The sequence below is a fragment of the Lithobates pipiens genome, unplaced genomic scaffold, assembly GCF_037356315.1.
Source record: "Lithobates pipiens isolate NorthernLeopardFrog02 unplaced genomic scaffold, aLitPip1_a1.2 Scaffold_22, whole genome shotgun sequence".
In the NCBI taxonomy this organism is placed as follows: Eukaryota; Metazoa; Chordata; class Amphibia; order Anura; family Ranidae; genus Lithobates; species Lithobates pipiens.
The window spans coordinates 281,443,798-281,455,921 of NW_027507784.1; the positions used below are offsets into that span (position 1 = coordinate 281,443,798).

At 39.0% G+C, this 12,124-nt stretch overlaps 1 protein-coding gene across 1 annotated transcript in view; it reads right to left on the reverse strand.

The window, feature by feature from the left end:
* Positions 1 to 318: 318 nt before the first annotated feature.
* Positions 319 to 12,124, reverse strand: part of LOC143924696 (uncharacterized) — a 101,905-nt gene continuing 90,099 nt past the window's right edge. The window contains exons 9-10 of the mRNA XM_077449113.1: positions 10,487 to 10,533; positions 319 to 9,680 (exon numbers count right to left, since the gene is read on the reverse strand). Coding sequence (XP_077305239.1) covers positions 7,850 to 9,680; positions 10,487 to 10,533 — 1,878 coding nt within the window. The 3' untranslated portion in view covers positions 319 to 7,849. The remainder of the gene's footprint in view (positions 9,681 to 10,486; positions 10,534 to 12,124) is intronic.

Genomic DNA, 12,124 nt, shown 5'->3' on the forward strand with positions numbered 1-12,124 from the left:
GTTAACTTCCCATTTTAAAAACATGCAACCAACCAAATATCAAGTTAATATTCATTCCTTGGAATGAGATCAACTATTATGCAACTATTATGCAACAGAAACTGACCCAGACAAGTTTTAAAATATACCTAGTCCAAGATTCTACAATCTTCAGGAATCTGAATGTGTTATATTTTTGTATCATTACTTGGCACACGTGCACATGTTTTTTTTTCCAGGTTTTTCCGAAGAATTTTAAATGTTGAAAAAAAAGCTAAATATGCTTAGCATCTGTCTTTGGTAAGAAAGTTTACTGAAAAAATAACTGTTACAAATGGCTTTGATATAATTTTATCTTTTATTGAAGTAAAGTGCTTTTGCATTACAATTAACACGAAATAACCAGCAAAACAAGTATAAGACATTCTTCACATTAGCTTCGCCAAAACCTTTCTGTTATTTTCATTACAGTTTTTATCTGTTCTACAAAAAAACTGCCCAACATGCATATCTTTGTCAAAATGAACAGAACTTGAAGCTTTCCCTTCCCTCTTTTTATTTTAGGGGCTTTTGCACACAAGCCGCTTGAGCCTGTTAGAAAAAACTGGAGCTATATCCCCCCAAGCAGCCACTGTACTCGTATATACTGTACAGAAGTTCTGTTGTAGCACCCTCCTAGATAGATGCTATGATTAGGTAGATCAGTGGAGCTGTGTTTTTGTTTGCTAGGTGAATTTAGCTTCTGTCATTGTAACCAGTGTGGATGTAATTGTTGTGTTGGGTAAATTTAGCTGTGCTCACCATAATCAGTGCAGCTAAGTGTGATTAGTTAGGTCTTCTCAGTGTTTCAGCTGCTGCTAGTTTTTACTGTTTCTTCTGCTTTCCAGAGCTTTCTGAAACATAGGTTTGAATCAATGCAAATAGCAGCATGAATATTGAATAGCCAATCCTAAGGAGGATGGCCCTGAAGGCTGCTGGGAATCTATATAAATACTCTGAGACAGACTTTCTGGGTCTTTTCCTGCAGAGGGTCAGTCTAGCTCAGAGGGCTGTTGCCTTTCAGGTCAATGCTGCCATGTGCTTGCTTTTCACGAGGCCTCAGGTGGGCGACCTGGGGGCCTGGTTGCTGAAGCTACAGAGAGCTGACTGATAAAAACAAAAAGAACACCCCTAGAGTTTTTTGAGGAGAAGAATGACAGCGAGTGTGTGCCTGGCTGCGGGGCAATCCCCTGGGAACGAACCTGGCTATTTTTTAGTTGCTGCTTAGGGAGTTAATTGCCTAAACGGAGGGAATACGGCTTCAGTTACACTGCATAGGCTCAGATGACCCATGTGCAAGAGCCCTATTAAAAGAGAATTAAAGAGAAAATCTGTTGCCTTATTAAAGTATTCAGTCATTGAATACATATTAGACTATTAATAATATTTTTGATATACGAAACAAGAAACGTTTAACTCATAAGTTTAAACAACACCTTTCTTGCAATCCTGATATTTTATCAGAACAGGGCACTGAATTCATTTGTGAATATTGTGTAACACAGCCATTCTCAACCAGGGTTCCTTCAGAGGTTAAGAGTTCCTTAATCTTTGGCTGATTGACCTATGATCTGATGGTGCTTGAAAAATTCTTGGGCCAACACCACTTGGTAGATCTTTTTAGCTGTAATGCCGGCCATACACGGTTTTTCTTTAGAAAATCGTATCTAAGAATTTTCGTATGAATTTCGCACCATTAGTGGGCTGCAGCAACAGCCGATTTTCGTGTGGAAATCAAATTTGAGGAATCGAACATGTTGGAAATTTTTGGAAAAACTAATGATATTCTAATCAATGATGGGAGAATCGTGCCAGAAATGTAATAAGAAAAGAAAATTTATGGAGAGAAAAGAAGATTCCCAGCCACAAAAATTATTTTCTGTAGCAACATGAGGTGAAATTGAAGGCTTGGTCGGCTGAATTTCGAAAATCAATGGTGGCACGGATCACAAAAAAAAAAAAACATTCTGATTTTGAAAAGAAAATTTGTTCGAAATTCGACTGTGTATGGCCTGCATAAGAGTGTCACTGTGACCACCTCTGTAAGGGCTGCAGTCGTCCTACTGACCACCAATGAAAGGGGTTCTTCCCAATGACCCTCAATGAATTCATTATAGTATGGGTTCCCTGAGACCTGAAAATTAATTCAAGGGTTTCTCTGGCGTAAAAGTGTTGAGAAAGGCTGGTCTAATACTATTAGTATATATTACTTATATTGTTGGATTTGTGGTACCCGATGAGAAGCATCCTTATTTACCTCTTTGGATTTTTTTTCAGCTCTGTAAAAATAACTGCCTGTTATTGACAACAGATAACAATAGCCGTCTATGGAATGCGTACAGCCAGCATTCTGTTTTTAAAGATCCTCCATGCCTGTTGGTTTTTTGCTAAATGATCAGTATCACCAGCTATAGCCAGCAACACTGATCGGGTGTGTTGATGGCAGGGAAGGCTTTCCCCCTTCAGAACACAATAGCATGACAAGAGTGATTCCCTCATACACATTAAGTGTGTGGATAGGGGAATCAGGTCATTTTTTTTTTCGTTTAACTCGCTGGTTGAGTGGGCAAAATAACAGAAAAAACACACAAAAGATTTTGAACCTAACCATAGCTAGAAATGCAGCTGCAAACATGAGTTTTATTGTTTGGATCACCAATTAGTAGTGTCGGTCAACAATAAAAGAAATTAGCATTTCCCTCGTCTCCCTCGTAGCCACATAGTCAATGCTGAATTAAAAATGTATCAGCCAAAAACAACAGCATTTTCAGTCTTAACAATAAACCATCAAGCACGTTAAGAAGAAAAATTCCAGTTAGCATTTTCACAAAGAGGTGACCAAAAAATTTGAGGAAGCAGGATGGAAAGTGTTTCTCGAAAGTAATGTCTAAAAAAGTGTATGCGATTTTCTTTTGGTAAAGTCCATTTGTTCCAAATGAAATTTTGAAATACTTTCGAACGACATTTGTTAAAATGAATGTACAGAGAATTTTTATACAAACTTTTGTATGAATGTTCGCACAAATGTTTGTTCATTTTTATGATGAGTCTCTATGATCTATAAAGAACACCAGCTGCATCTAGAGTTTTCACAAAGCAGTGAGCATTACATTTACAACTAATTCCCCTTTGTGGGTTTAAATATTAATAAATAATTTTGAAAGGGTAAATAAAATAGATACTAAGAGAGTTTGAAATGACCTTTTCACAGCTACAAAAAAGACTTCTTGACCTATTGGTGCCCCAAAAGATGCATCAGTAGGCTCTTTTAGGAATGTTACATGATTATCTTTTTTACAAGCTTTTTAATGCTAAAAAATATAATATGTTTATTATTATTAAATACAAGCTCTTAACAAGAAATAGATTATGTATGTAAAATAAAAATTGTTATTAAGAAAGAGAACTTTAAATTGAAAAGATGTGAAAGTTTCATTATTACTTCCCCATGATGAGCTGTATTTACAAGATGCGCGTGTATGTAGGATGGTCCCACTCCTGCCCCAGTTGAGCGGCCAACATTAGTATCACGCTAAAAAACACCCCATTATTATACATGGACATGCGGTCCCAAACATGTTTTTATGGTTCCAACATCCCACAATGACATTTAGAGTGTAGAGGACAATAGGAACTTTTTCGATACTCAAAGACTAAAAAGTCAGAGGTCACGGGCACACAAGGTAGACCAATGGGTTTATTTACTAAAGCTAGAGAGGGCAAAATTAGTCACATTTCTGCAGAGAAACCAATCAGCTTCTAACCCCAGCTTATGGCAATAAAACCTGGAAGCTGATTGGTTTCCCTAAGCCGAGGCACCCCCAATTTTACCACAAAAAACTGGGAAAGCTTATTGACTCGACTATAAGCCTTGGGTGGGAAATGCAGCAGCTACTGGTAAACTGGTAAAAAGCAGCCTTACTGTGCCCATTTGCAGCCTCACTGTGCCCATCTGCAGCCTCACTGTGCCCATTTGCAACCTCACTCTGTCCATCTGCAGCCTCACTGTGCCTATTGCATCCTCACTGTGCCCATCTGCAGCCTTACTGTGCCCATTTGCAGCCTCACTCTGTCCATTGCAGCCTCACTGTGCCCATTTGCAGCCTCACTGTGCCCATCTGCAGCCTTACTGTGCCCATCTGCAGCCTCACTTTTGATTACACACAGCGGGTGTCCCCAGGGAGGGGACTGGATGGTGCAGGAGACAGCTGGTCTGTCTTATGGAGTACGAGCACACAATCTCATCCACGGCTTGGCGCTATTAAGGCATGCTATAGAGCGGTGCACTAACATACCAGACCCATGTGAGTACCCTATAATAGGGTTTTGTTTGCAGTAAATAAAATCTTTTAAAACGATATCACACTATGGAAGTTTCTTTTTGATATTTATATAGGAGGAGGCTACATCTTTGAGCAGTACTTGGACCTTGCAAACTGACCTGGAATCCGTTTTGATGATTCAAAAGCGTGTATTAACCAAACTTAATTGCGAGGTAACACGCTCTGAGGTGAGTGGCCATTACCTTGGGATGGGGAGCCTGAATGTAATCACTGCTGCAGATCGTTATATTCACAGTCACCTATCAAGTCATGTTTATTATCTCTGTATTAAGGACTTGAGTCAGAGTGGTCAGAGTATCACAGGCTTATATGCACGTGAGCACTTTACGGATCACTTTGTATCAATAATTGTATTTTATGAAATGTGTGTCTAGCCACGTCACTTTAGGTAACAATTTTGTTTTTTAGGTTTTTGCTGCAGGATCAACAGATCATTAAGGGGATAGCACAGCACATGATTTATCTATTTTTGAATCTCACACATGGGATGTGATTAGTGCTAGCAGCTGCCTTTATACTATTATAACATAGGGGAACTTTGATTTGGTAGCTTGCAAGATCTTTACTATTTTAACAATTATTGACATGCATTTTTTTTGTTTTTGTTTTAATAAAAAATATAATTTGCTGATGTCTGCTCTCACCCTCTTGCCCATGGAAGTGACTCACATGTACATAATGGTAAAAAAAATGGTTCTATGCCCAGGTTAGAGTTTTACCTTCTATATTTACACTGAGATTTGATGATATGAAGGTCACTTATTCCCACACTCACCAAGCATTCTTTGCAAAACAAATTTTAAGATTGTTCTGTGATTTGAAGAAAGAAAACTATCACAGCTGAGACTGTTCTTCGATACAGCAAGATACTAAATACGGGACAGACACTGGCTTTGATGTACTAAAGGAGTAGAAGCCCAACTCTAGGGAAAGTATAATATCTCCTCTGTCTCCCCTGTGCTTCAGCCGTGGACTGTCTCTTGGTGTCCTCATGTCCAGTACAGGGCTATGGACCCTGCATTGGTTTTGATTATGTCAAAGGACCTGCAACATAGGGTGGAAGAGGCTGCGGGGCTGGTCTAAAAGCATGAAGGATACCTGAGGGAGCAGAAGATTGCATATCGAAAACATTCCTATACTTAAAGTGAAGTTCCGCCCACATTATTTATTTTTTCCTTTTGTACATCCCCTCTGCTTGTATGCGTTAATATACATTAACACATGTATATATTTAAATCACCTTCCCAGTGTATTTTGTTTTATAATTTACTTACCTTATTTTCGTGTTCCTGAGTGATTCCATCTTGATTGCGGACATGTGAAGCCCAATAGGGCTCTCTTCTGGGATAAGTGCATGCTGGCTACCCAGCATGCAACTTCCGATCTCACGCATGCGCATTGTAATTCGGGCGTTGTCTCGTTGCCATCACAATGGGTGGTGAGGGAGGAAGGTCCCACCCCGTTGTTATGGCAATGAAGATAAGCAACCAATTTCCAGCATTTTGCATCATTTCCTGTTTTGAAAGAACGCACTGCCCACTGGAACTCCGCTTTAAACAAGCATTTATCCACTGCAGTGTAGGGGTAGCCCCACCTCAAGAGAGCCTTTTCACTTTCCCTGGAGTTCAGCTTTAAATTAGGTAAAGCTATGTTAACTTTCAGTAACCAGTAATGTGCTTTTTAAATTCCCCTCAGGACTGGGTATTCTCATTTGAACACAGATTCACCCTTTTTACTAACATTCACATCCAGGGAGAATAAGTTCTTTGGCTAAATAAATAAACTAAGAACAAGGAGGTTAGGCTGGCCATACGCGGTTCAAATTCCTGCTGAACCGGCCGAGATTCGAACCGTTAATAGGCAGGCTGAATGTACCAATTCAATCAACTTGGGTACAATCAACCACCCATATTCTCTTGCAATTATGCAATAGAAACCGCTAGTGATAATCACTGTCTTCTCCTGGCAGGGATGGCTTTCCCCTGTCTTCCTGGAAAAACAATTGCTAATTCCCCTGTCAGCATTGTCTGTGTTGATGGGGGAATTGTGGTAGCAGGAAAGAAATTTGCACCGCGTATAGCCGGCCTAAAGGCCCCGTAAACTCGGTTCGAAAATTGAATGGAAAAATTCGTAGACGAGCTGTCTGCCAATTTTTGGATTGTTAGTACGGTGCTTTCAACATTCCGATTTCACCTTTTCATCAGATAAAAACTGGATGTGCAGACTATAAAATTTTTGTCGGATGTGAACTCAACGTCTAATTTTCGTTTAATTTGTATGGTAAATTTTCATATGGTGAGTAACCTCTTCACTTTCGATATGCCACAAAAAACAGACGTTCGGTCGTCCGAAAATCTAAGCGTGTGTACGAGGCTTTAAGCCTCGTACACACTATCAGTTTTTCTGCTGAGTTTTTCCTTCAGATTTACCAAAACCATGTAGTAGAAGGGCCTGCCTAATTGCATACACATTGGAACTCCTAAGGTTTGACCTCATATTATATGGTTTTGGTAAATCTGAGGGAAAAACTGATAGTGTATATGGGGCTTTAGTCTCAGCTAACCACAATATGCCCCAGTAGTTTCTTTAATTTAAGAAACATTAGCCAAAACTTCAGGTTATGACTTTATACAAACTGATCATCAGTTCTAACCCCTCTCTCTATCTGCTACCATTTACATTATGAAAGGAAGACTAAATGTGTCCATGATAATGAAATAAATAGGTTTGATTTACTAAAGGAATAGATGTTGGTCACGTAGCAAAGTGAATGTTCCATCTGCAAAGTGCATGTTCACTTAACTAAAATACTGCTGTCAAAATATAAAAAAGACGTGGCCATGCAGGGATCCGCCCACCTGGCTGCGTCATTCATTCTCAGAGTTCTGTGCATGGGAGAACTACAACTACTGTGCATGGGAGAACTACAACTACTGCCAGCCTCTGCAGCTGTCGGCTTGTAGGTCTCATCAAACTACCAGGGCGCTGTCTAGGTAGTTCATTTATGCTTCCTGTCAGTGTGTAGCTGCCTGCCCGTACGAGGTATGAACAGACAGCTAACACTGACAGTCTACAAGAGCCCTGCATTGCACCAGCAATCTTCTGATAGTGGAAGCAATGCTTTACAGGCTCCCAATAAAAAAAATAAAAAAAATAAATGCACATTTTTTACCTGCAAAAAGATGGACATTTATTTATTTTTTTAAAACGTGAACTTACCTTTTAAGTGAACTTTCACTTTGCAAAATCAACATCTGCTGTACCAAGTGAGCTTGTTTTTTTTAAATTAGTAAACCTCCCCCAATGTTTATAATATCACAAAAAATGGCCGCCAAAACAGATTTACCCAGTAACACTGATCTTGATGAAAATTGATATTTCTTAAACCCATGCAGTAGAATCTGACCTGGTGAATTAGGAATTTAGTTTCACTTGGTTGTCCCCTTAATCTAAAAAGTGGAAATTCCCAAACATCTTTAACTGTTGTGTTAAGGTAATGCTATCTTCATGTATGAGTTGCCATCTTTATCTGCATCAACCTGCTGTATTAATAAGTGTTTAGTTTGCTGGTCTGGACCCAGGGCCTCTAAATCACAGAGAGGGAAAAAATAGGACAAATTCTCAAATTTATCAAACTTTGTTGAAGGGCATTTTTGGCTACTGAGCTTTTTGTTACTTGCAAGCTTTTCTTGAACGAACTGCACATCATCCAAATGGCAGGGAAATATGAGGCTGTTGAGAGGCACTTTATTTCCGTGCATGTTTTTACGGTTCCTCAAATGCTCACATATGTCAAAAGTCAATGCCAAAGGAACACTTTCATGTTTTACTGCCAGGTCATTTTCAAGATAACTGTCCACTGCTATGTTTAAAGCATCAACAGATTTATCTGAAAAATCTTTAGATGGGTGGAATTTTTCCTTTGTTGAATGTAGAAAATTCTCCAACCAATATTGGTTTGAGGCAATGGAAAGTTCACATTTTTGGCTGTTGGTAATGGTTTTGTTGTTATCGTTATCTGTAACATCAATTAACTTCTTTGTTTGTAGATATTCTGCAATATTTTGGCAGTGACTTTCCCCCAACTGATATTCTCCCTCATTTTCAGACATGTCCATAACTGAATAGTCACTGTTTTGGAAAATAATATCTTCTAAAGGTTTGTATCCTGGCTCAACCACAGAGCAGTTGGTTGATCCTGAGGTTTCATTTTGTTGCACTGCTTGGTCAAAACTCTGATATTCAGTAACTTGACATACTGAAGTCAGATCACCTTGTTGAACTGCTTGATCAAAGCTTTGGTATCCGGACACCTGACACCCAGAATCTGGTCCACTTTCAAGAACTGCTTGGTCAAAACTTTTATATCCGGATATGTGGCAGCCATACTCTGGATCATTTACTTGGACAGCTTGATCAAAACTTTGATATTCAGATACGTGACAGATAGATGTTGGGTTAGAGTTGCTTTTATAGCATTGTAATGTAATTTCAGAAACCTGTTCAGGTTTTGGTCTTATGATTGATTGAAAATGGTCATTGTTCTGTGAAAAATAATTTTTTGTATTATAATAGAGAATACTTTTTGGAGTAAGAAGACATTTGTGGCTGTTGTCTTTGGAAAGTATTATGTTTGATAAATTGTCCAGACAAAATGTTGTGGATGGATCAATTATGAAATCTTTTCTTGCATACAGAAGATTGGAAAAGTTGTTACAGGTAAAACTTTCTATATGGTCTCCTTTTGAATATAAATAGTTCTTCTTGACACTACATGGTGAAGTGTATGGTATGGAGTCTTTTTCATTGTCAGGCCATTGGTCAAAGTATGAGGTATTGAGCCTATCCATGTCTAAAAAATCAATTGGAGAATCCTCAGAGCCATAACTGCTGTATCCTGATTCCCGATATGCTGAGACATTTGAATTGCACCTTTGTGTTTCCTTTATGCCAAAACTGTTCATCCAGCCTGAACCACCAAGTAAGGTCCCTGTGTTAAAATTTCCAAATGTGTCCACCTTTATGCCTGATGAATCACAAAGTATATCAAAAAACATCCTGGCAATAGACAGGTCTCCAGGTTCCATTAGCTGATCCTCAACCATATATTCAATTTTGTCTTCTTGAACTGGGTTTTCACTTTCCTTTATGAGGTACATTTTAACGCATCTCTCAATATCTTCATCCTCAGGTTCAAAAAAAACATTTTTATAGCAATGACCGCCACAGATATTGACATAGTCTTTGTCATTTTGCTGCTGGGTGAGCTTGTCACACCTGGACTTGTGGGCTTTGAAGATTCTGCTTATAAAACTTGCACTGAGAAGAGAAGGAGGTGTGTTAATCTATCAAAAAAATGCATTAAACTTTAAGGATATTTAAATATTTAGGGTGTAGCATGGTTACAAACATACCCCCCAACACCCCCAAACTGATCGCACCCCCCGCCCTGAGAGTATGTGGAGGTTCTTTTCCCCTGCGACAGTTGTCAATTTTAGTTTTGCTCAGTACCCACAGCATGTCCTTCATGTCATTTATTTGTAAATTTATGAGTCACAAGTTCCATTTGCTACCATTGCAGATAGACTCAACAGTACATACAGTAATCACCAAACTCAAAGGGGTTGATTTACTAAAGGCAAATAGGCTGTGCACCTGCTCCAGAGCTTAGTAAATGAGCAGAAGCTCTGCTAACTTCCATCATCTAATCATGTGCAGGCAAAAATGCTGTTTTTTAAATTTTCCTTGCACTTGATTGGGTACCATTTTCAAACTGAAGATTTACCTAATTTACTAAGCTCTGGAGTAACTACACTTGCAGAGTGCAACTGCACTTTACAAAGTGCACAGTCTTTTTGCCTTTAGTAAATCAACCCTATAGTCTATTGACACTTTCTCCTTCCAGGTAACTGAAAGTTTGTACCTCGGTACGGATATAGAGCTCCAAGGAAAGTCTGCATTGCACCCCCGATCCTCTGATTGCAGTTGAAATGCTTTACACACTCATTTGCTTAAAAAATAATAAATGCACATTTGTTTCAGTAAATATGAGTGCTTTTATTATTATTTTGCAAAAGGTGGAGTTTGACTTTAAAGGCATTGCATAATACGGAGCTTGGACTTACCAAGATGCTTTTGTTGCAGATTTTCCATCTGGATTTAAAGGTTGTTTCTAAAGAAGAAAATAAATACATTATTTTTCCAAATATAAAGTGTAAAAGCAAATTTAATGATCATATAATTTTTTTGTTTTGTTTGTTGATCCTGTCGTGTTCTATGAAGTGTTCTCTGCATTGCTCTATAAAGATAATTACAGGTAGTCTCCGAGTTAAAAAGGACTCCTACTTACGAACGGAGGTGGCGTGACATCACTGCCAGCCACTTGCGCCCCACACTGGTCAGCGCCAGACACATCCCACACTGCAGTACTGCATGGCCACAAGAGCCCTAAATAACATGACTGCATGCGCAGAAGCACCCAGAACATCCCACATCACTGAACAGGCTGGAGTTACACTTACAAATGTACAAACAAATTTGACATAAGAACAAACCTACAGTCCCTAACCCATTAGTAAATCGGGGACTGCCTGTATTTGTTTATTCATTTGCATTCTCCTAGATTGTAAGCTCTAACGAGCAGGGCCCTCTGATTCCCCCCTGGATTGAATTGTATTGTAATTGTACTGTCTGCATTAATGTTGTAAAGCGCTGTGTAAACTGTTGGCGCTATATAAATCCTGAATAATAATTCTGCCTTGCTAGAAAATTTGATTTAATATAATATATATAATAGTGTGTTATCTATGCTAAGGTATTCAGAGGAAGTACCATCCTTATTGTGTTATATGCACTTGTTTGTGTTCTCTTCCTGTTTATAATGCTGTAAGACATAATTAACATCCTCCATAAAAGTAAAGCCATTTGCGGTACCCAAGATGCCTCTAGCGCATGATGCAATACTTTGCATAATAGGTTATTAGCCCAGGCACCCAGCAAACCCAGCAGTAGGGATGAGCCCAATGTTCAAGTCGAATGTAAGATCGACTCGAACATCGGGTGTTCGCCGAATAGCGAACAATTTGGGGTGTTCACGGCAAATTCGAAAGCCGCAGAACACCCTTTAAAAGTCTATGGGAGAAATCAAAAGTGCTAATTTTTAAGGCTTATATGTAAGGTATTGTCATAAAAAGTGTTTGGACCTGGGTCCTGCCCCAGGGGACATGTATCAATGCAAAAAAAGTTATAAAAAAAGAGAGTTTTTTCGGGAACAGTGATATTAATAACGCTTAAAGTGAAACAATAAAAGTGAAATATTCCTTTAAATTTCGTACCTGGGGGGTGTCTATATTATGCCTGTAAAGTGGTGCATGTTTCCCGTGTTTAGAACAGTTTGAGAGCAAAATTACATTTCTAAAGGAAAAAAGTAATATAGCCTCCCTGGTGGTATTCCCAAGTCTGGCTTGGGATCGCATCGCTGGATCCATGTAAGGGTTTACTTACCTTGTCCCCTGGATCCAGCGATGTCTCCCCGCTGTGATCAGCGAGCCGTCCTCCACTCGATCTGTCACATCACCGGGCTCCGTTCCCTGTGAGCGTTGCGACGCACGGGGACGGAGTTTGGTGCCAAATTCAAAAAGTAAAATACACAGTATAGATACAGTATACTGTAATCTTACAGATTACAGTATTGTATCAAATAATTATTGTCCCTAGTGGTTTGTCCAGTGTCCTGCATACAGTTTTATATTATAAATACTGTT